The 24,035-nt window shown below is 51.8% G+C and overlaps 1 protein-coding gene across 1 annotated transcript; it reads left to right on the forward strand.

The window, feature by feature from the left end:
- Positions 1-5,340: 5,340 nt before the first annotated feature.
- On the forward strand, positions 5,341-22,469 carry ANHX (anomalous homeobox). The gene is made up of 9 exons (XM_036277237.1): positions 5,341-5,604; positions 8,501-8,628; positions 10,523-10,646; positions 11,686-11,869; positions 12,281-12,398; positions 16,549-16,845; positions 20,122-20,250; positions 22,072-22,156; positions 22,383-22,469. The coding sequence occupies exons 1-9, from the start codon at positions 5,356-5,358 to the stop codon at positions 22,467-22,469; spliced, it is 1,401 nt and encodes a 466-aa protein (XP_036133130.1). The 5' UTR covers positions 5,341-5,355.
- The last annotated feature ends 1,566 nt before the right edge of the window (positions 22,470-24,035 follow it).

The raw sequence follows: 24,035 nt of genomic DNA on the forward strand, positions 1-24,035 counted from the left end.
ACCTATTTGAAACAATAATGGCAGAAAACTTCCCTAACTTGGTGAAGGAAACAGACATACAAGTCCAGGAAGCACAGAGACTCCCAAACAAGATGAACCCCAAGAGGCCCACACCAAGACACATCATCAGCAAAATGCAAAAGGTTCAAGACAAAGAGAGAATCTTAAAAGCAGCAAGAGAAAAGTAGATAATTACCTACAAGGGAGTTCCCATAAGACTGTCAGCTGATTTCTCAAAAGAAACTTTGCAGGCCAGAAGGGAGTGGCAAGAAATATTCAGAGTGATGAAAAGCAAGAACCTACAACCAAGATTACTCTATCCTGCAAAGCTGTCATTTGGAATAGATGGCCATGTAAAGACTTTCCCAGATAAGAAAAAGTTAAAGGAGTTCATCACCACCAAACCGTTATTATATGAAATGTTGAAGGGTCTTTTTGAAGAAAAAGATAAAATATCTGAGCAAACAAAATGACAATGAATACATATCTATCGACAATTGAATCTACAAACAAAATGAAGAGGCAGAACAGAAACACTTTCATAGATACAGAGAACATTGTGTTGGTTGCCAGATGGGAGGGGGGTTGGGGGAATGGATGAAAAAGGTGAAGGGATTAAGAAGTACAAATTGGTTGCTAGACTGACAAACCTCAAAGGGAAAGGGGTTGGGGGGGTGGGAAGAAATAAACCAAAAAACTTATATGTAACCAATGGACACAGACAGCAGTGTGGGAAAAGACGGGAGGGGGGCGGGAGTGTGGAGGAGAGGGGGTCAATGGGGGAACAATGAGGAACATCTGTAATACATTCAACAATAAAGATAAAAAACAAAAAACAAAAACAAAAACAACCAAACAAATAAAACAACAACAAAACAAATGTTGGTCATTAACATGGAAGAAAAAAAATCCTTCACAAAATACTAGTTACTTTAATCAGCAATTTATAAAAAGGGCAATACATTAAGGCAAATGGGAGTTCACCTTGGGACACAAAGCCGAGGCTGATTCAATATTCAAAATCCATTCACCATAATTCATACAGACCAACTTAAAAATAAAGCTATATGATGATCACAGTAGGTGTAAAAGCATTTGTTTACATTCTACAGCATTCATGATAACCTCAGCAAACTAGGAATAGGAGGTTGCTTCCTCAAACTAGTAAAGCACGCCCAAAAATGTCTTCAGTTAACATCATGAATATGAATAAGCAGTGTTATAATCCACCCTTACCACTTGAATTCTGGAAGACCTAGCTGGTTCCATAAAGCACAAAAAAGGAAAAGGCTACAGATGGGAAAGGAAGAAAGATTATTTTTGTCTATTCAGAGATATGATTGCCTTCATTTTCAAAATCCTTTTAAAAACTTTTCCAAAAACCCCTCACCTGAACAAGTCAGATTTCAAGGCAGAAAAATGTAAAATCAGTATTCCAAAAGCAGTTGTATTTGTTTGTCCTTGCAATGTACAACTGCAAATTTGGATTCAAATGCATTATTATTATGACAGCACCCAAAAAACATAAATTACTTAGGTATAAATTGAAATACATGCAAGAACCATAAAACAGTAACAAAGGTAATAATAACCTAAAGACCTGGAATATATGCCATATTAATGGATCAGATGATTCAATGTTGTGAAAGTGTCAGTGTTTTCCTACTTGATTTAAATATTCAGTGTCATTCCAATTACAATCCCAGAAAGATTTTATGTAAAAACTGACAAGCTGAACCTGAAACTTAAGTGGATGGCAAACCTGTTGAAATCATCATAATTTTAAGACAGAAAAACAAAGTTGCAAGACATATCCTATTTTATTTGAAGACCTAGCATTACAGTAGCCAAGACAGTGTGAAATTTGTGAAAGGTCAGAGGTATAGTGTAGTGAGTCTTGAGGAAAAGTAAACACTAGAGTCCATTGATTTTTGGCAAGTAGCCAACATGATTCTCTGGAGGTAGGAAAAGTCTTTCCAAAACACTGGCCCTAGAACACTTGCACATCTGCATGAAAAATATATGAGTCTTGCTCTGGCTGGTTTGGCTCAGCAGTTAGAGTGTCGGCCGGAGGTCCAGAGAGACCCGGGTTCGGTTCCCACCAGGGGCACGTACCTTGGTTGCAGTTTGTCCCTGGCCCCAGTTGGGGTCATGAGGGTGGCAACCAGTTAATGTGTCTCTCTCACATCCATGTTTCTCTGTCTTCCTCCCTCTCTCCCTCCTGTTCTATGTGAGGATAAATGCAAAAATGTCCTCAGGTGAGGTTAAAATATATATATATATGAGTCTTGCTCTATACTTACACCACATAAAAAAATTAACTTTCTGAGGAATATATCAGAGGTTGAGCTCCATGCAGATAATGAGATGATGGTGTGTATTTAATATAATTTCATATCTAAGGCTAAAGGGTTGAGCAAGGGTGTAGGAATACTATATAAATATATTTTTGATAAAGTAGGAAGAATGTGAATGAGCATGGGAAGAGGAGAGAAACTTGGGAAAGCAATGTTATTGATATTAGGAGGAAACCAAAGGGTACCACTTCCACTGATAGGCTGCTATTAAAATTGGAGAAAAATGGGATTCAGAGCATGAAAGGATGCTCCAACCAACTGAGCCACCTGGCCAGGGCCTAATAACCTTTCTTCTGTTTTTTTTTTTAAAGTTTTATTGATTTTTTAGTGAGAGAGGAAGGGAAAGGGAGAGAAAGAAAGAGATAAATATCCATTGGCTACCTCCTGCACGCACCATACTGGGGATCAAGCCTGGTACAGGATGGTCATGTGCCCTTGACCGGATGGAATCCCGACCTGTTGATGGGGCTGGACAACGTACAACCGAGTCACAACCAACTGAGCCAATAACCTTTTCATTTTCTTCTTCTTTTAATCCTCACCCAAGGATTTTAAATAGATTTTTGGAGGGAGGGAGAAACATTCATGATCACCAGGGTCGCGGATGACAGGTAGGTGCCCTTGACGGGGAATTGAACTCCAACTCTGGTCGGTGTGCCGACACTCTAGCCGTTGAGCCAAACGGCCATGGCCTGATAACCTTTGTTAAGTGTGATTATTTAGCAAAGCTTCCTCCACCTGCTTGGATTGTGTCCATATTTTTCACTTAAACAAACGCTGAAATGTTTCTCTTTGTGCATAAGCTTGGAAGTCAGAGAATTTTTTTTCTTTCTAGTAAGACCTTGACCGCCCTTGAGGAACCAACTTGCAGTCTTGGTCTCTTACTTCTAGAGCACCATCCCGCGTGCCGGGCGGCACGACAGCTCACAAAATGTGAACTGCACCGAGGACCGTCTGAGCAGGATGCTGGCACTCCTCGGTTCTCCCGTCTGGACCAGGGTCAGCGAGAGCCCGGGCACCCCAGGCCCTCCTCTCCGGTGAAGATGTCCTCAAAGCGCACTGCCGGACGTTTGGGGTCACACGGAGGTCGGCCAGGGTTTGGGAGTCGGGGTCCCTGGGGGCTCTCCAGCGTGTGCCCCTCAGCCCTGCGATTCCGAAGGGGCCTCTGCTCCCACCACGTGTTCTTGGGCTTTGGATTTGAAAGGTGTGGTCACCCCGCGGTGCCAGGGAGTGGGTGCGGGTCGCGGAAGGCACGTGAGCAGGGGGTTCATCCCAAGCTCGTCCCGGCTGGTCTTGGCTCCGTGGTCTACCAGGGCTGTTGGGCTGGGGTCAACCGAGGGTCACCGATTCCTCCTGCCCCGCCTCAGGGCAGTGGGAGTGGTGGCGCCCTGTCCCCCCTGCAGCCCACCGCCCCCGGACTCGCCTGCTCTGTCCAGGGACTAAGGACTCGCAGAGCCAGGCTTGATGGCACCTCCGAACCCCAGAACCTCTCTGCGCACCCCGGACTGTATGGACCCAGGGCACGGGGGCGCAGGGACACCGATCCGGGTACTGGGGTTGGACCGGGCCCTCGCCCGGATTGGCTGGGGCCTCGATACTTTGTAGCGACTGCACCTTCCGCGCTGCCGGGCCGCAGACTCCGCGGCGCCTCCTCCCAGGAGGTTCAGGCGGAGCACGTGCGCGCCGGCAGCGCGGAAGTGGGGGTGGGGGCGGGGGACCCCCGCAGCTCATAAGCGGATCCGGTGGGCAGGACTCGAGGCCTCAGCCGGGAGCAGCGCGCCCAAAGGTACTGGGCTTCGGTCAGGGCCTGGGGGTGGAGGGGTCAGGCCTCCCGACGAACAACCTGCCCCCCTGCCGTCCCCTCGGTCTCTGCCCAGGGCCAGGTTCCCTCAGTGTCGGGGGCTCCGTCCGCATGAGCCCAGCCCTTAGACTCCTGCCCACCTCTCCTGGGCAGGACGGGTCAGCGCTGGAAGAAACTCGGGTCCTGAGCTGAGCTCTCCCGCTTCCGCCCCCTTGGGGCTCAGGGCCTCCTGCCCAGCGCGAAGGGGAGAACTGCGGCCCGGAGCCCGCGTGCTGGGGTCCCCACTCTGCGACCTTTGCAGGTGACCTCAGGTCCCGCAGTCATGTCCTTCCTCGGGGACAGTACTGACATGCGGGAGCCAGAGGCACAGCATTGGTGGTCACAGGGAGGCCCAGCGGGGGAATCCGTTGTGTAGGGTTTTTTTTTTTTAATCGTGTGACTAGGGCAACTTTTAACATATTTTTTCTTTATTGGTTATTTTAGAGGGAGAGGGAGGGAGAGAGAGAGAGAAGCATCGATGAGAGAGAACATTGGTGGCCGCCTCCTGCACCCCCCCACTGGGGATCAGTCCCACCCACAGCTGGGCATGTGTCCTGACCGGAATTGAACCAGTGGCCTCTTGGTGCAGGGTCCACGTTCAACCACTGAGCCACACCAGCCGGGCAAAATCTTCATGGTTCTCAAATGATAAGTTTGCATTTTTTCTCCCAAAATCAAAATAGTTAAGACCAGAGGGTAGTAGTCCTGAGGCTGCAGACCCGGCTCCTCTTGCAGGATGTGAGTGGCATCTGCCCAGCCCCCGGCCCAGCGCTTGCTGGGGAGTCTGATGACCCGACACACGTGGTCCTGCCCCCACTGAGCCCAGAGGAGTGAAACAAAATGTAATTACCACGTGTGTAAGGACAGGTGGAAACAGTAGGGTTAGAGGGGGGCCTGTGGGGCACGGGGGAGTACGAGAATGGTTCAGAGGAGTGAAGGACATCACACAGCACAGTCTGGGTGCACAGCCCAGGGCTAAACGATTTGGACGGAACGCACATAGCATGGGTATCTGGTCCATTGCCTCTTCTCAGGTAACCTCTCAGTACTACCTTACGAGTGCCTGTGGCAGGAGGGGCCTCTCAGAGTTGGTCTGGGGATGGCACTGGTCATTGTCATGACTGTCACCTTGTGTGCAGAGGGGCACAACTCAACAGTATGCAGAGTTTCCTGAAGCTGCTGCGGGAGAGTGGAGGCACCAACCCACCCTTGGAGGAGCTGGTGACCCTCGCTGGGAGGCTGTGCCGGGACCTCCAGGATGACCTCACCCAGGTGCAGCCCTTGGTCACAGCTGTGCTGGAGAGCCAGCTGCGCCTGTACCTCCTGGACAACGAGGACGTGGCCCTGGTGTGTGCCCGTGTGCTGGCCCAGCAGGAGCAGCACCAGGCCGCCTGCCGACTCTTGGAGGTAGGACTGATGGGGCAGGGAGCAGAGAGGGAGGCGGCTGCCCCCAGCATCCTGAACAAGATGGAAAGCCCACAAGTCAGCAAGAGCCTGGGGAGCGGCGCTGTAACCGAGCCAAGATGGGTCCCTCTTACTTTGTTAAGTTCTAAATATCTTGGTAGTCAGAAAAAAGGATCCATTTATCAAATCTGTATTGAGTGGGGATCCTGGCTTGGAGGGTTGGCATACCAACCAATGAGTCCAACAGTCAAAGAGACCCAGGATCTCAGGCCCTTAGCCAAAGGTCCAGACTGCAGAACTCTGAAACCAGAAATTTCTTTGCCACTCATCTGGAGGTACTGAGAACCTCAACCCATTGGCATGAAAACCTGACCTGCGTGATGTAAAGGAATTTATGGTCTTTATTTATCCACTTACTGTGACAGTGGTATATTTTGTTGCCTAAATATTGACACTTTTGAACTCAGAATACTGCCTGCCACAGACTACATGGGGTGGTACACATGACATGCTCAATGCCTGTGTTACTTCCTAAAATCGGAGAAATTCTGAGTTCCAAAATACAAGGTGCTCAGAGGGTTTCAGTCAGGGGTTTGAGGGCCTGTCTTTCCCTGTCTTAGAACATATTACAGCCCATGCATAATTCATACTGATTTTGCCGTAAAGTTACCCAGCTCTTCCAAGTTCTTTGTATTTCCACTCCCACCCCTCCAAGCCATGAGGTGTCCTCCAGCCCCTCCGTCGGCCTTCACACAGTAGCTGGAGGAAGTTGCAGAACTGCAGATGTACCATGTGTGCACCAGGGCAGTGGCCCCCAAGCCCGGGATCTGAGCTCGCCTGCTCTCCAGGCTCATCTCCACACTCTCCCCACTTCTCCACAACGCCCATGCTGCTTCCTTCTGTTCCTAGAATTCCCCAGATGTGTCTTTGTCCCAGGACCTGTGCACATCCATTCCCTCTTCATGAGGCTGTTGCCTTCCCACCTTTCTGGTTTCTGCTCTAAATGTTGCCCCTTCTAAGTAGTGCCCTATTATCCTCAAGTTCAGCCCTGCATTCTACCCTCAAATCCCTTCTTCCAGTTGTGATTAGAATCCTACTATTGGTCAGTTTGAGCTTCCTCTGCCCCCCCTTGTTGCACCGTGAGCTCCATGAAGGAAGGGGTCACTCCTTTCTCACTGAAGGATCAATGACAGCTGCGACATAGGAGAGGCTCTGTGTTTAAAATCTGTCCAAACAAACAGGTGAAGTAAGGAAACAAGGGAACGCAGTTGAGGTGCAGTAACGCAGTTGAAGGCGTTAATGATGAAACGTGTGAATGACACCGTGAGGACAAACTCTCTGGACAGGAATTGTAAGTTCTGTGAGGAGGTGATGTGTAGCGGTGACCTGAATGGTAACGATGGAGCCACCGCAGTTTCCAGCCCAGAGCCATGTCCTGTAGGCGGGGGGTCCTGTGGGCTCACTGACTGTTGTGCCAGAGGCTGACGGCTGGTCCTGGCAGGAGACTGCAAGTCACAGTCCAGCCAACATGGGCTTTTTCTTTCTTTCTTTTTTTTTAATGATTTTTTTTTTTTAGAAAGAGGGGAAGGGAAAGAGAGAGTAACATTGATGAGAGAGAAAATTGATAGGCTGTCTCCTGCTCGCCCCCTACTGGGGATCCAGCCTGCAACCCTGGCATGTGCCCTGACGAGGAATTGAACAGGGACTCTCAGTTATGGGACGACGCTCAGTCTACTGAGCCACACTGGCCGGGCATCATGGGCTTTTTCTAATTCTCAGTACCTTCCTCACCAAGATGGTCCTGAGAACACTGGCATTAAAGGCAAGAAATACACACACTGACCGTGGTGTCTGGGGAAGGCCAGTACCAGTGTCCTTGGCCACCTTCAAAGTCCAGTTATTAAACAAGTCACACAGGGTGTAGACCAGGACCCTTCATCGCATGTGCCTCAGAACATGCTCGCTGAGGACCGAGGAGCCAGCCCTGCTGGGGGCAGAGAAAAAAGTCTTTTAGATAAGACATGAGTCAAGCCCTGGCCGGTTTGGCTCAGCGATTAGAGCGTCGGCCTGCGTTCCAGAGAGATCTGGGTTTGGTTCGGTACCTTGGTTCCAGTTTGTCCCCGGCCCTGGTTGGTCATGTGGGTGGCAGCCACTCGATGTGTCTCTTTCACATCGATGTTTTTCTCTCTCTCTCTCTCTTCTCTCTCCCTCCCAGTCTGTCTGAACAAAAAATGGAAAAATGTCCTCGGGTGAGGGAAAAAAAAAAAAAAAGATGTGGGTCAAGCTTTGGAACCTCCAAAGTGACAGTGTGGGCCCGGCCAGTTTGGCTCAGTGTTTAGAGCATTGGTCTGTGGACCAATGAGTTGCAGGTTCGATTCTGGTCAAGGGCACGGACCTCGGTTGTGGACCTTGGTCAGGTCATGCGGGAGGCAACCAGTCGGTGTGTCTCACATGGATGTCTGTCTCTCCCTCTCTCGTTCTCTCTCCTTCTCTCTCCCTCCCTCTCACTCTATCTGATGATAAATAGAAAAATATTCTCAGGTGAGGAATTTTTAAAAAATGACAATGTGTTTCCAGCATGGCTCTGCCTCTTGTGTAGCTGTCGGCCAGTCATCTATCTGCCCTTTGCCTCATGCCCCTCACCTGTAAGGATTGACTGAAGCTGTGATCACCTTGTGCGATTTGTGGGAGGGTTGAAGTGCTGACATGAATGGGTGGCCAGCTGGGCCAGCAGGGACAGAGCACTGGACCTGGTGGGGGTCAGCGCACTGGCCATCTGGTCACACCCTTGCTGCTGGGCACATCTGTGAGCAGCTCTTTCCAGGGGTCAGGTGGGTTCGGGTGGCCGTGCTCCGGGGTGGGGGAGGGTGGTAAGGTCTCAGCGGGCTCTTCTCAGCAGGGATGCCGGGTACCAGGAGGCAGTCTGGAGCTGGTGCAGCTCTGGAATGACATTCACTACCATGTGGTCATGAAGAGGCTGGGCGTGGCCACACTGACTCCTGTGCAAAAGTTCCGCTGCAGGAAGAGGTATGCACTGGGCTTTATTGTGCGTATTCCCTGGGCCTCCCGAAAGATGTGCCATCCAGAACCACAGAAGGGCTTATCACCAAGCAGGGTGATAAGGGCAGGGAAAGTCAGAAGAAGCACCTAGTCAGAAGGTAATAGGCTCCTTATCAGCCAGCGTGCCCGACGCTGAGCCCCACCCTCCACCTGGTCAGCTGGCCATGGGGCTGCTTTGCCGCAGAGGAGAGAGTGGTCCCAGAATGCAGGTAGAGCACTCTAGCTGCAGCAGGAGCCAGTGCCCTAGCAAGGGCCCGCAGGCAGGGAGTGTGACTTCACTACCCATCTGTCTTGTTGGAGCCTCAGGTCAGGTTCTGCAGGTGGTTCGGGTCCCAGCCGGGGCCCTCCGCTACACCTTTTAGAGAGTTACAGAGGAGAGTTCAAGTAGTGTTCAGGAGGTTGCCTGGCACACAATAGATACTAAGTAGACGTTTTGTATATATATACATATATATATAAAATAATCATCACCATGACCATTAGCTACACTAAGGAAACATTACTACTACTAGTTGTTATTGTTACTGGACGAGGAAACCAAGGCACAGAGAAGTTCGTGACTTGCCTCGGTCACACACGAGATAGGCAAAGCCAGGATTCCAGGACACACCCTGGGCCTGTAGAGCTTTTGTTCTCGCTCTTGGGTGTCTCCGCTGACCTGCAGGGCCCATGTCTCCCCTGCGCTCCTGACAGCCCAGGTGCCGGGACTCTGAGCCATGGGTTCTGGTTTGTGGCTTGGTTACTAGAAGAAGAGATGGACTCCTTTTGGGCCAGAGAGAATTTTATTAATGCCGCCTGCCAAATAGATTGAGATATGTCCTCAAACCCAATAGTTAATAAACCTGGGGGTCTTCAGGGATTCAGTTGTGTCCCTCCATACATGACCTTCAAGAGTGCAGTTCAGCACAGCAGATGGTCTGAGCCCAGCAGACAGTTTTTGTGACGAGTCCTCTACTTTCTGGGTGCCACTGGAGGTGCTGAGGGCAGAGACGGCTCATTTTCCCAGAGCTGACCTTGGACGATACTCATTAGTCAAGGAAACAAAGTACACCCCATAATTCAGCGAGCAATGCTGGACAGAGAAGTTGTTCATGAGGGGCTATGACGTATTATTCTTTGCTGGGGGGAGGGGCTGCGGTGGAGGCCGGTCCCCTCTGGAGGAGAGACCTGAGCAAGTGGAGGGCGGCCCCAGGGGCACGAGAGGGTGGCGTTGGATTTACAGCAGGTGATCAGCGAAGTAGCAGAAGTAGGAGGCTCTTGGAGTCTCTGATAGTGGCCAAAGAAAGGGCTGTGTCAAGATAGAATTTGGAGGATTTGCTGATGGCTTGGGTGCGTTGGAGGAAGAAAAGAAAGAACAAAGCTGGATTCCGGAACTCTTGGCTCAGTGACAGGCGTATGGTTGTCTCTCGCCGAGATGCAGGGGACAGGAGCTGGGGCAAGATTTGGGGAGCTGGGGATCCAGCTTCTCTTGGGATTTGGGATGAGTGGGATGCCTTTTTGACACCCGTGGGGACTTGTTCAATTGGTGTTTGGATATCAAGTCTTGTATAGACAGATGCTACTTGAGTCCGTTACTATTTCCTTTTGAAACAATTCAAATTTACATAAGAGTAAAGTATAACCAACCTCAGTACCCTCATCATCCAGTTTCAGCAGTTATTGGCCATCTGTCACTTTGTCATCTCCCTGAGTGGTAGGGGAAGCCCTGGCAAGACCTCGAGAACGCGGGGGGCAGGGCGGGCCATGGTCTTGCGGGGGGGCAGTGAGATGAGAGGCATTTCGGGGATGCCCACTGTTCCGACGCACCTGGGGCGTATCCAGAAGGGACATTTGTAACCACCTCCTCACTGTCCTCACCCAGGAACCCGCCGCCCCCCTCCCTGTGCCCAGACGGCCTGAAGAGCCGGAACTTCCCCAGAGACATTCGCCAGAAGTTGCAGGACTTCGCAGCGGGTGTGAGCAGCAACCCCAGCAAGGCTCAGCGGGTAAGAGCCCGTGAGGCCCAGGCCAGGCCATCCTCCTGTTCGCTGGTCTCCACCCTTCGATGGAATCTGCCCCGCCTCCCCAGTGGCATGTTTGCCAGGGTGCCGGTGGTCTTCTGCTCTACTTGCACCCTCTGGGGACAGGACCTCACTGTCTGGCAGCCCCTACAGTCGCGTGTGGCTTCACAGATGCTCAGTGAACACCCGCTGTGGCCAGGCACGGGTACCAGGGTGAGGAGTGTGGAGTCTCTGCCTTGGTGGAGCTTGGGGCGCTGGGGAGGCAGATGCGGGTGGAGCCCAAGGCCTGCAGAGGCAGGATGTGAGCCCCCAGGGAACTGGGCGGGGGTGGGGGTGGGGTTGAGGGGGTGGCCGGTGGTTTCCTGCTGCTCAGGAATCTGGTCATCCACCCTCCCCGCGACTCCTCTCTGTCCGATCGTCAAGGCTCTGTTTTGTTTGGTCAATCTGATTTCCTCCGTCCGATCGTCCAAGTTTTCTAAGTTTTTGCTCTGTCCACTTCTGGTGCTTGTCCAATCTAGGGGCTTCTCCTAGCTTGGCTCTGCCCACCTTGGTCCATGTTCAATTAGCAGGGTTTTACCCGTGAGCTCCCAGCTCCGGGTCCAGTGGCAGGGCTGTCCCGGGATCGCCCGCTCACTTCTGCCCCCCGCACCCCCAGTCCAGTCGCAGGCTCTCCCGGGATCGCCCACCTGGACGGCCGAGTTCTGTGCCAGGTGCACAGGAAGAAAAGGGCGCGGGTCAGAGGTCGGCTGCTCTCCAGCGGGCAGTGGCTGGTTCTGGACGCGGAGGCCCCGGCTCTGCCTGTCCTGGCCGAGTCCTCCCGGCTCTGGGTGGCCGTCGACGTGCCCGTGGCGTGAGGGAGGAAGGAGCCTGGGTCGCTCCGTAGGAGGCCTGTCCACGGCTCCGTGGGCGCCCGGCCTGCTCGTTGCCCCGGGCCTGCCGTGCGGTTTGTCCACCCGGGTAGCGCGGTCGCCCCTGTGCGCCGTGCGCGGATGGAAGCAGGGCTCGAGGCCGATGTTTCCGGCAGGAGATCCTGGCCGCCGAGACCAGCCTGACGGCAGAGCAGGTCTACAACTGGTTCGCCAATTACCGTCGGCGCCAGAGGGCCGGTCTCCGGCGCATGGAGCTGGCGGACTCTGCCGAGGGCCCGCCGCAGCCCTCAGGCCCCCACCACCCTGGCTTCGGCTGTGTGCGCCCGCCTCAGTGGTCAGGTGAGTGGCCCGAGGGTCCCGGTGGGGGAGGGGCTGACCCCAGACGGCCTGGTTGCTGCAGCTGTGTCCAGGGCCAGGCCTAGATAGGGTCGCTCCGGTTACAGGGACGCTCCGCCTCCGATCTGCATCTTCAGGACCAGACTCTTCAGGAGCCAGAAGGTTGAGGCTGAGGGTCAGGCGGGCTGCAGCTGTGGTTTAGCAGCCGCTGTGTGGCCAAAGGTAGAAGTCAGTGGATTTGGGAAGTGAGCCAAGCACCAGGATGCTGGGTGTCTAATTATGGATTGTCCTTCAGATCAAAGATGGATTGGGGACAGAGAATTTGGGATGACTCGGTGGTTACTGTTCACCTGCTGGGAAGGAGGCTGGAACTTAACTTCATCCAGCCTCTCCTCCCACCTGACGTTTCAACAGGAGGTGAGGACAGTGGGCCTGCAAGTTCCCTTGTGACCACCCAAGGGCTGTGGGAGCCTCTCGCCCTGGCCTCGGACTTTTCCGGAGAGGAGACAATCCCCAAATCACTGGCTCCCAGGTACTGTCCTCCCCACAGGCTGGGGACCTTCTCCCTGTTCAGCGCCCCTATCCTGGTTAGGAGACCATGCCAGGAGTGGGCGTGGGAATGTTGGGCCAGCCCTGGACCAGGTCCCTGATGGCTGAGAGCAGAGACAGCTGTGACCCCAGAGGTCAGGGAGCCACTGCAAGGAGCCCAGGCCCAGGACCCTGCACTTGTTCAAAGGAAACTCACAGCCTGACTTCATGTGTGTGAAGAAAGAAAAATACACAAACCCCTTTTCTAAAGGCAGACCCAGCTGTCCTGTTTGTTTGTTTTTGGTATTTTGTATGGTTTGTGTTTCATTGAGTTGGTAAGAGCCAACAATGCTTGAGTACCTACTGTGTGCCAGTGATAATACCTGGGCCCTGACTCCAGACCAGCACCATCTGGCTCTCTGCCTTAGGCAGGTTCCTGTGACTGGGGTGGGGTTGTTGGCAAAGACCCGGAAACAACATCTGAGAGTGTGAGCATTTGTGGAATGTCGATTCCTTACATTATCATCACCTGCTGTGTAGTGTTCCTTTAAGGTCAGTCATCATCTAGCCAACCCACTGTTAGGGTCTTCCTAGTCATTTCTAGCTTTCAGTGTTGTGGAAGAAGGCTTCATTGAAGGCCCTTGAACTGCTAATGTATCTTACTTAGGTTTCTAGTAATCCCTCTTTTTTCTTTTTAACTTATTTTTATTGTTGAATGTATTACAGATGTTCCTTCTTTTCCCCCTATTGACCCCCTCATCCTCTCTCCCGCCCCCCCTCCTGCCTTTCCCCACACTGTTTTCTGTGTCCATTAGTTATGCATGTAAGATCTTTGGTTTATTTCTTCCCACCCCCCACTCCTCTTCCCTTTGAGGTTTGTCAGTCTTAACAACCAATTTGTACTTATTTTTTAAAATTAATTAATTTTTGTTACAGATGTTTTTCCTTTTCCCCCACATGTCCCCAGCTTTGTTGTCCATGTCCATTGTTCATGCACACATGCATATAAGTTCTGTGGTTTATCTCTCCCCTACCACCCCCTCTTCTGGGGATTGTCAGTCTGTACCCCCCTTCCACGTCTTTGGGACTACCCCATTTCTCAGACTGTTACGTTCATTATATTCCACAAATAAGTGAGATCACATGAAACTTGTCTTTCTCTGTTTGGCTTATTTTGCTTAGGATAATACTTTCCAGCCCTGGCTGGTTTGGCTCAGCGGTTAGAGCATCAGTCTGCGGTCCAGAGAGACCCAGGTTTGGTTCCTGCTAAGGGCATGTACTTAGGTTGCAGTTTGTCCCCAGCCCTAGTTGGGTCGTGCGGGTGGCAGCCACTCGATGTGTCCCTTTCACATCGATGTTTCTCTCTCTCTCTTCCTCTATCTCCCTCCCACTCTATCTGAATAAAAAATGGAAAAACGTCCTCGGGTGAGGATAAAAAAAAATACTTTTCAGGTCCCTCCATATCATCTCAAAGGATAAGAGATCTTTCTTTCTTACAGCTGCATAGTACTCCATTGTGTATATGTACCACAGCTTTTTTATCCATTCGTCTACTGATGGACATTTGGGCTGTTTCCAGATCTTAGCGATTGTAAATAGTGCTGCTATGAACATGGGGGTACATATATTCTTTCTGATTGGTGTTTCAGGCTTCTTAGGGTATATTCCTAGAAGTGGTATCACTGGGTCAAATGGCAGTTCAATTTTTAATTTTTTGAGGTAACACCATATTGTTTTCCATAGTGGCTGCACCAGTCTGCATTCCCACCAGCAATGTACTAGAGTCCCCTTTTCTCCACACCTTCGCCAACTCTTGTTGTCTGATGATTTGTTGATGGCGGCCATTCTGACAGGTGTGAGGTGATACCTCATTGTTGTTTTCATTTGCATTTCTCTGATGATGAGTGATGTTGAGCATTTCTTCATCTGTCTCTTGGCCATTTGTATGTCCTGTTTGGAGAGGTATCTGTTTAGTTCCTCTGCCCATTTTTCAGTTGGGTTCTTTGTCTTCCTTTTGTTGAGCTGTATGAGCACTCTATATATACTGGAAATTAACCCTTTATCTGATATATCATTGGCAGTTATGCTCTCCCATACAGTGGGTTGTCTTTCCATTTTGATGATTGTATATTTTGCTGTGAAGAAGCTTTTGAGTTTGATGTAGTCCCATGTGTTCATTTTCTCCTTTGTTTCTGTTGCCTTAGGAGATGTATCAGTGAAAATTCTGCTGCTCTGTATGATGTCTGAAATTTTGTTGCCTACATTTTCTTCTAGGATTTTTATTGATTTATGAGTCACATTTAAGTCTTTTATCTGTTTTGAGTTTATTCTTGTATATGGTGTAAGTTGATGATTTAGTTTCATTTTTTTGCATGTAGCTGTCCAATTTTCCCAACACCATTTATTAAAGAGGCTGTCTTTACTCCACTGTATGCTCTTGCCACCTTTGTCAAATATTAATTGAGCATATTGCTTTGGATCTATTTCTGGGTTCTCTGTTCTGTTCCACTGGTCTATATGCCTGTTCTTGTGCCAGTACCAGGCTGTTTTGATTACAGTGGCTTTGTTGTATAACCTGAAATCTGGTAATGTGACCCCTCCTACTTTGTTCTTCTTTTTCAAGATTGCTGTGGCTATTCAAGGTCTCTTTTGGTTTCATATGAACTTTTGAAGTGTGTATTCTAGTTCTGTGAAGTATGTTGTTGGTATTTTGATGGGGATTGCATTGAATCTATAGATTGCTTTGGGCAGTATGGACATTTTAATGAGGTTAATTCTTCCAATCCATGAACAAGGTATGTGCTTCCACTTTTTTGTATCTTCCTGTATTTCTTTTTTCAATGACCTATAGTTTTCTGCGAATAGGTCCTTTATTTCTTTGGTTAAGTTTATTCCTAGGTATCTTAATTTTTTTGCCACGATGATAAATGGGATTGTTTTTTTTAGTTTCTCTTTCTGTTAGTTCATCATTGGTGTATAAGAATGCCGTCGCTTTCTTGATGTTAATTTTGTATCCTGCTACTATGCCAAATTCATTTATTAAGTCTAGTAGATTTTTGATGGAGTCTTTGGGGTTTTCTATGTATAGTATCATGTCATCTGCAAATAATGACAGTTTCATTCCTCCTTTCCAATTTGGATCCCTTTTATTTTTTCTTCCTGTCTGATTGCCGTGGCTAAGACTTCCAGTACTATGTTAAATAAGAGTGGCAAAAGTGGGCCTCCTTGTCTTGTTCCTGTTCTTAAGGGAAATGCTTTTAATTTTTGCCCATTGAGTATGATGTTGGCTGTAGGTCTTTCATATATGGCCTTTATTCTGTCGAGATATGTACTTTTTTATTTTTAATCCTCACCTGAGGACATTTTTTTGCATTTATCTTCAGATAGAGCGAGAAGAAGAAAGGGAGGGAGGGAGAGAGAAAGAGAAACATGGATGTGAGAGAGACACATTAACTGGTTGCCACCTACATGATCCCAACCGGGGCCATGGACAAACTGCAACCAAGGTACGTGCCCTTAGCGGGAACCGAACCCGGGACTCTCTGGTCCTTGGGCCGACGCTCTAGCCCAGGGCCAATTTGTACTTCTTAATCCCTTCACCTTTTACACCCATTCCCCTGGGGCTCCAGCATCCTCAACCTCCCTCAGCCTCAGTTCCTGCTGGTTTTACAGCCAGGAGTGATGGGGATTCTCTTCCTGGCACTGGAACCCTAAGCTGGGCAGGTGGTGTGGGACGGGGACCCCTCAGTCTTCAGGGAGGACCTTCCCAGCCGAGGTGCCGTCCTGATTTTATCTGCCACACATGGGTGTGGGCCCAGCCCGTCTGCCTCCGCTCCTCCTGCCAGTCCGGATGTGGCTTCTTTAATTCTGTAGTTGTAGGACTTCCATTCAGTCTGATTTCAGGAGGTTTTGAATGATGGTTGTTCTGTAGTTTAGTTGCAATTTTGATGTGGTTGTGGGAAGACGCAGTACCGCTTACCTACCTGCCATCCTGACCGGAAGTCCAGTGATCACGCTTTCTGAGTGTCTCTAGAATGTCTGCAGCCACAGGGTGGACATGAAGGGGCCGAGCTGGGGCGTGGTGGGTCAAGCAGTCAGTGGGCACCTTGGCCTGCCTCTCTCCACCAGGGGGCAGTGTTCGTGCTGCTTCCCAGGTCTGCGCAGGGTGGTGGGATGTATCCAGAGGGGCCTGGCCACGGTCCTGCCACTCTCCCTCCCATGTGCCCTGACCCTGGTCTTGTCGCACTGGCTGCCCACAGCAACATGCTGGACCCCTCTTCAGCTGCCCCCAAGTCATGGCTGACGTCCCTTACACTGGCGTCCTCCAGGGATGTTTCCTTTCGGACTGGACAGCTGGTTCACAGTCACGAGGTGGACTTCACGATGCCTCCTGCAGACACCTCCATGGCCGTGTCTGTCGCCACGCTCGCTGAGCCCAGCCCCACAGGTGAGTGCCCTCCACGTGGCCCGTGGGTCTCTGCGCCAGCTGTAACTACTGCACAGGTCTTGTCGGGTAGAGAGCTGTGGGAAGGGCTGGGACTTCCTGCTTAAATCCTGCATTAGATTAGACCCAGAACCCCTGTACCTAAAACATGCTCTCCCACAGACATCACAGGTTACATTTCTCATGTGTTTTATTTGTCAAAGTAAAACATGCGCACGAACTAAAATAAGACAGCAAGGAAAGAGCAGGAGCGAAACGAGGCAGATCCAGCCCTGCCCCCTCCACTCCAGGCCCCTGACTGCGGCCAGGAGCTGCCGCTGCAGAGGGTGAGCCTCTGAGACCCCCCCCCCCCGACCACTGTCGCCCCACTGTGGAGGCACCATCGTCCCTGTTCCTTTCTTGGTTATCACTGTCGTTGTCTAGCTCCGGAGCATGTGTGCTTCGACATGTGCATGTATTCTGTGCCCCGTACGACGGCCTCTGCTGACGTCCCACCTTGCAAGGGAGATATTGACACTGAACTGAGTCCATCACCCAAATTTCCGAGTCTTCTGCGGCTGTGTACATGTTCTCATGGAGTTTCTACTGGCCTTTCTTTCAGTCTTACGTTGCCTGCTGTTTGTTCACATCCTCGAAGTGTCCCCTCTGAAGTCTTGCTGCGGGAGCACTCTCTCTTCCTGTCCCCGACCCTGATGTCCCCCTGGGCCTGGGCTGCGGCCACCATCCCGAGAGCCCCTGCAGTCGCTTCCCTGGGTTTGCTCCAGGGTGTCCTGAGTGACAGGTCATTCTGTTTCCTGACATCTGTCTTATGCTGGAGCATGTTTTCATAGGATGAATGCAGAATAAATGTTCAGATAGAAGTTCTCCAGTTGCGTTTAATCTGCCCTCACATTAGACTAGTCAATGTTGTCAGGGGCAGAATTCCGAATTCGGAGTGGGCAACCGAAGGCCTGGTATCACTGCGGCAGGAAGTGTCGCTGATAAGTCACAGGTCACTCTGACGTGTGCTGCTTTGCAGGTCACCTGTGATTCCTTTATCATGACAGTTCTATGTTATGTAAAAAAAAATTTTTCCCCTTTATTGATTTTAGAGAGAGAGAGGAAGGGAGAGGGAGAGACAGAGAGCAACATTGATGAGAGAGAACATTGGCCGCCTCCTGCATGCCCCCCACTGGGGACTGGGCCCACAACCTGGATGTGTGTCCTGACCGGGAATTGAACCGGCGACCTCTTGGTGCAGGGTCGATGTTCAACCACTGAGCCACATCGGCTGGGCTTTATCGGAACAGTTTTAAAGATTACAGTTATAGAGATAACAGTGTCTAACAACATTATGTAATTTGCAGGAACACTTCATCATAGTTGGTATCTGTATACTAGTCGTGTGCTTGACCTGATGTTACATATATTCTGATCCCTTGATGCAGTTCTTCCTCCCCCACCTCCTCCCCCTGGTAACTACCCTTCTGTGGTCTGTATCTGTGAGTTTGGTTTTCTTTGTTAGTTCTTTTGTTACTGTTTTGTTCTCTCGTCCGTCCACCACAAATGGTGAAGCTGAGGAGGGCTTTTTGTTTGTTTGCGTGAAGTCTGGGTGTTAGGAAGTTGCACAGTGATGGTCCCAGGGCGGAGTCGTTTCAGTGCGTCTTGCTATTAAGCCTTTGAATGTAAAACAAGAGAACACGGTCCCCTTGACGCTCTGGGCATTTTCTGGTTATGTTTACTTGATAGTTTCTTCAATAATTGCGTCCTTCCGTGGTCTCAGTTTTCCCTTCTGAGCAGAGGTGTAATGTGGCTGTCGGAAGCCCGGGCCCAGGCTTTGAGAATGCTTCCCTTGTTTCTCTCGTGTTCTCTCCGTTACTGTGCGCACTTCTGAGGGTGTTTCGTAGGCTCTGTCTTCCAATACTTTGTTTTGACAGTTAAATATTTTAAGAGAAATCCAAGCTCTGTTGCTTTTATAGATGCAGTATTTTCTGTTTCTCCGATTGTCCTAATTAGAAGTCCTAGAAACTATGCTTTGTTATCTGGAGGCAGAATGTTGGGACCGTGGATTCGGGCTCTTCCTTGGGTGCAGAAGGCTGAGAACAGAGAGGAGGCCTGTAGACTGGTTCTTCTGGAGAAAGTGGTTGAGTTTGGTTATGTTGGCCTTTCATTTCTTGCTGTCCATTTGTTTTTAGCACTAGCGAGTCAAGTTTGCCTGTGGTATTTACTAAGCAGGTGGGGTGGGGACAGTCCCTGACCCACTTCCCACTGGATCAGGGGAGCTGGTCTCCATGCGGCGTCCAGCGCCTGTGAACTCGCTTCCCTTCTGACCCCCGAGCCCCAGGATGTCACCCTGCTCTTCTCGGTTCCCTCCCTCCCTTTACCCTCAGGGTACTTGGCCCCTGACCTACGCACCCGCTTCCTTTCAAATGAAGTGCCTCCGGGGCCGTTGCTGTGCCCCAAGCCCGCAGAGCTGGACATCACCCAGCTGCCACTGCCCCTCCACCACCCTCTCTTTGTTCTGGGATTGTGGCTTTTACTTCTCTTTCTCTCGGAGGACAAGATAAACCATAGAACCAACCATGTTCAAAGTGGCACTTAACGTATTTCATGTACCTCAGAGCCTCTTTCAGGGTCTGCAGGAAACAGCAGAGAGCGGAGGTGTGTCTCACACCAGATGGTCAGGAGTCTTCCTCTGGCCATAGCAGGTCTGTGCAGCCGGTGGGCAGGGCAGGTGGTCTCTCGGGAGGGCAGTGTAAGGCCAGGCTGCTGGCCTGTTGTGGGTCTGAGACCAGGGCCGTGTAGGCCGACCCAGAGCAGAGATGGACCTTCCTTCTCGGCTCCCTGTGATCCTCGATGTCTGTTGACCCAGAACTGATCAAGTGCACAGGGACTTGCCTTGAAGAGTGAAAGGTGAGGTGCGGTGTTGTGGGAAACAGTCTCAGCAGAGAGAAGGGCAGGCAAGGTCACGGCACCCTGCTCCTCAGTGCAATTCTGGTGAAAGCGTAGGTGAGAGGTGAGATGGCCGAAGTGTTGTATGGGAGGTGGGCAGATTCAGATGCCGCGTCCTCCCGGTGGGGACCGCGTGAGGTCTAGAGCGACAAGGTAGGTTGTGTCTTTGTATTGTCCTCTGGAAGCCTGAAGGGGCCACGGAGACGGGCAGTTGTGGCTGGTCCTGTTCAGGGAGGGGGGCTGCGACTGGCCAGGCTGGACACTCCTGTGCTACGGGTCATGAGCCGAGCCTCTTCCTCCCCGAATTGGGCTGTGGACTTGCCTTCTGTGCAGGATTTGCTGACCCCTCCAGCAGTGACCCCCGGAGCACATACCTCGAGGAGGGTCTGGGCACCAGCCTGAGCCAGGGAGAAGGACAGGCGGGCAGCTTCCTGGTGCCACAGCCCCCACTGCAGGCTCCGGAATTCATCCTCCCGCAGAGGTAAGCCTGCAGAGCCTGTGGCTCAGGGGAGACTTTCCACAGGCTCCGTGGGGAGCTGGGTGTGCAGACGCCTGCTGAGCGGAGCCCATGAAGTCCTTTGCTTGCAGGTTTCTGGAAACTACAACTGTCCCCTAGCCTGCATCTCCCAAAGACAAGAGGGTGGTTTTCCCCTCAGACGAAAGAACACCTGGACACATGAGAGGGGACAGGACACCTGTTCTGTGGACAGTGCTCAGGCCTCTTCCCTCAGTTGTCCTGGGCCCCAGCAGCCTCTTTCTGCCATTTTGTTTTCCCCAGATAAAGGCGATCAGAGTTCCTGAAAAGCATAAAGATCCTTGCTTTATATCCAGACTGTAGACTCTAAGGGTTTTGGGAGGACCGTGGGCAGCCTGGTGCTGTAGCCTGGTCGTGAGGCCGGGACAGTGGGCCAGGAGCCTACAGACAGGTGGACAGAGGGGTGTGTTGGGGGTGTCCTCTGCTGGAGAGGGAATGCTACAGGCTGACCTCCAGGACCAGGGTTTGGGTCTCCCTAATCTGCCACTGAAGGCCAGGTGCCCAGTGAGGGCGGAATTACAGGGGGACACAAGAGAGGGGCACTGACCCCAAGTCTCAGGCTCTGCTCCTTAGGACACAGCTCGAGGGTGGGAAAATCCCAACAATGCAGCTGGACTGTCCTTCCATCATGACCAAGAGTTGTGAGGGGCAGCCCTGGCCAGTTTGGCTCAGCGGTTAGAGCATCACCTCGCAGACCACAGAGTCGTGGGTTCGAACCTCAGCTGCAGTTCAGTTCCTGACTCCGGGGGTCGTGTGGGAGGCAACCAATCGATGTGTCTCTCTCACGTCAATGTCTCTCTCTTTCTCTCCTTCCCACTCTATCTCCGAAGAGAATTGAGAAAATGTCCTTGGGTGAGGATTGAAAAAAAGAGTCGTGAGGGGCAGATGCTGCCACAGGGGCTCCCCTGGCCTGAGCCTTGGGCTCCAGCAGCAGCCCCTCTGTGCCCTGATCTGACAGCTCGATTCCTCTTTGGAAACAGTGTCACGGGGGGTGGTTGGCAGTCAGTGAGCCGACGTGTAGACGAGGCAGAGGGCAGTGTCCACCACGTGCCGAGGCTGCGCTGCGCAGGGCGACCCCTGCCTCCGCAGGACCACAGCCCTGCTTTCTGCAGCTGCATTTCGTAGAGTTTCACATGCATGAAATCATACAACATGCATGTATCGTTGGTCTGGCTTATTCTGCTCGGCCCGAGTGCTGGCTCGGCTCGGCTGCTGCCCGTATCGGCAGTCCTGTTGCCGAGCCCCATCCTGCTGTGTTGGGTCGTGTGTGCTGACCCATCGCCTGGGAGCATTTTGGAGTCCCGGTTTGGGGCAACAGGGACCATGGCCGGACACGTGTCATTCGCACGCCTGCTCATTTTGTGCCTGTGCACACCTGGGAGTGGGGTGTCTGTGCTCTTAGGGGACAGCCAGGCAGTTGTCCCTGGTAGCTGCACCTGTCACTGTCCCTGCTGTCTCTGTTGCTCCTCCGGTTTGGTTCTAAGATCCTCGTGTCTCCTTCACACCGTGGGCCTGTCCCTTCTGCGTGACCTTCTCTTCACGGTTCTCTTGAGCTGCTCTGATGCACTGAACTACCCAAGCGGCATGCTTGACGCATCACAGGCCCCTCTAGTGCCCTGCATCCCTGAGGCCCCGAGGGAGGAGACTCTGAGCAGCGCACCTGGAAGGGCTCCTGACATGCAGAGATTCTCAGGGCGCATCCCTCCCCGGTGGGTGGTGTGAGCTGGTGCTTGAGGCACGGCCTGTCCTGACTCGTCCCTTTTGCAGCCTCCCAGAGCTGGCACCTGCCCCCTCCGCCTTTCCCAGCCCTGCGCCTGCCGTGCAGCTGAGCGAGCCCCTGCCGTCTTGCCAGGTGAGGTTTTCCTCGGAGGTGACGGCAGGTTCCGTCCGAACTCCTGGATTGGCTCACGCCTTTGGAGGGACTCAGCCGGCCGAAGATGAGCACGAGGGGTGGATGCCTAGAGTCTGGACATCGGTGCAACAGGAGCTGGGGGTGCTGTGGGGCAGGGATGTCCAGGGGGGCGGTGGGGAGCCAGGAACGGGGTGCCTGCGTGTGTAACGCTGTGTTGGCTTTCCAGGTGCCGTGGCCCGACAGCCAGGCCTCCAGCGACGCCTTCTGGGGGGCAAGGATGCTCCTTGAGCTTTCTGGGGGCAGCCTGGGCTGAGCTGCCCTTGGAGCCAGGCCCGCGTCCTGGGAAGCAGGCGAGACATTCGGCCGTTCACCACAAGTTACAGAGCTTCATCCAGAATGAAGAAGGAGGTTCCCAAAGTTCCTGTGGAGTTCTGCTAAGAAATGTTTTGGGCTCCTTGGCCCACGCCGTGTCGGGATAGTTTGGTTGGCAGCTCCCAGTGTTTGAGGAAGCATTTTAAACACGTTCAGAAGTCAGAGATTGTTCTGCTCAGGCAGCAGCTGACGGCAGGGTCCAGCTGCTGGGCCGGTTGTGGGTGTGGAAGGCCTTTCTAGGGACAGGAGGCTTCCACTGCAGCCACCCTCCTGTCCGTTCTGTGGCCAGACTCCCACCCGTTAACGTGGTGAGTGAGGTTGAGAGCGTCCTGACACTTGTGTGTCTGTGGGGCTTCTACCCAGAGGCTGTGGGGTGACTCATTAAGTTTGCAAAACAAATGTTGTATTCAATTAAATTAAAGTTTAGTGTTCTGACTGCCTCGTTTTTATTCACTTTGCTGTATCCCAAGCACCCGTCCCTGTCCCTCCCTGGCCGTCTGCCAGCGACCAGCATGTCACAATGTGAGTGATTAACCAGGCGTCACACAGACATTCCAGTGGTTTTTCACGTCTCCGTTTCATACGCATGGTCACCTAATTAACACGCTGCGGGAACAGGGAGCTGCCCGGCAGCGGAAGCAGCCGTGCACAAGCACAGGGTGCCATGGGCCAAGTGGGGTGCGTCTCCTGGCGCATGAGACCCCTATTGCACAGGTGAGTTGACACTCAGGAATAGGCCCGAGATTCTCATCCCGTTGTGTTGGTCGACGTGTGTGCTGAACAGCTTGTGTGATACAGCAGGGAGCAAAGTCAAGTTGGTGTTCACGGTGCTCATGGGATAGTGGGGGAGACAGGAACCGCGGGGAGTTGTGGGGAGTTGCCAACAGGATGGTGTGAATGGGGGGCAGCTGAGAGCCTGGACATGTGGAAGCCAGTGCTTGAGAGAGAAGACCCTGGTCTTTTGTCCTGAGGCGGGTCTCTTGTAAACAACATATATGTGAGTCGTGAGTCATGCTTTCTTATCCAATCAGCTACTCTGTGTGTTGATCAGAGCGTTCAAGCCATTTACATTTAAGGCTATTATTGATATGTACTTATTTATTGCCACTTTTGTTTAGTGTGGTTATATTTTTCTTCCTATTTCTTCTACTAATTATAGCAGTCCTTTTAACATTTCTTGCAGTGCTGGTTTGGTGCTAAAATATATTGTCCCTTAGCCTTTTTTAAAATTTTCTAATTTTTTGTTCAGATAGAGCAGGAGGGAGAGAGAGGAAGAGAGAGAGAGAAACATCGACATGAAAGGGACACATGGAGTGGCTGCCACCCGCTCGACCCAACAAGGGCCGGCGACAAACTGCAACCGAGGTACGTGTCCTTAGCGGGAACCGAACCCAGGTCTCTCTGGACCGCATGCAGGCCGACGCTCCAACTGCGGAGCCAAACTGGCCAGGGCTCCCTTAGCCTTTTTTTGTCTGGGATCCTTTTGTTTTTTTATCCCCACCTGATG

The sequence above is a fragment of the Molossus molossus genome, unplaced genomic scaffold (assembly GCF_014108415.1).
Source record: "Molossus molossus isolate mMolMol1 unplaced genomic scaffold, mMolMol1.p scaffold_m16_p_22, whole genome shotgun sequence".
Classification (NCBI taxonomy): Eukaryota; Metazoa; Chordata; class Mammalia; order Chiroptera; family Molossidae; genus Molossus; species Molossus molossus.

What these genes read in the sequence shown, in the direction of transcription:
- ANHX (XM_036277237.1), top strand. Translation starts at nt 5,356, where the DNA reads ATGCAGAGTTTCCTGAAGCTGCTGCGGGAGAGTGGAGGCACCAACCCA. An exon ending in CCGCCTGCCGACTCTTGGAG is followed by an intron (nt 5,605 to 8,500) that starts GTAGGACTGATG and finishes TCTTCTCAGCAG; the next exon opens with GGATGCCGGGTACCAGGAGG. An exon ending in ACCCCAGCAAGGCTCAGCGG is followed by an intron (nt 10,647 to 11,685) that starts GTAAGAGCCCGT and finishes TGTTTCCGGCAG; the next exon opens with GAGATCCTGGCCGCCGAGAC.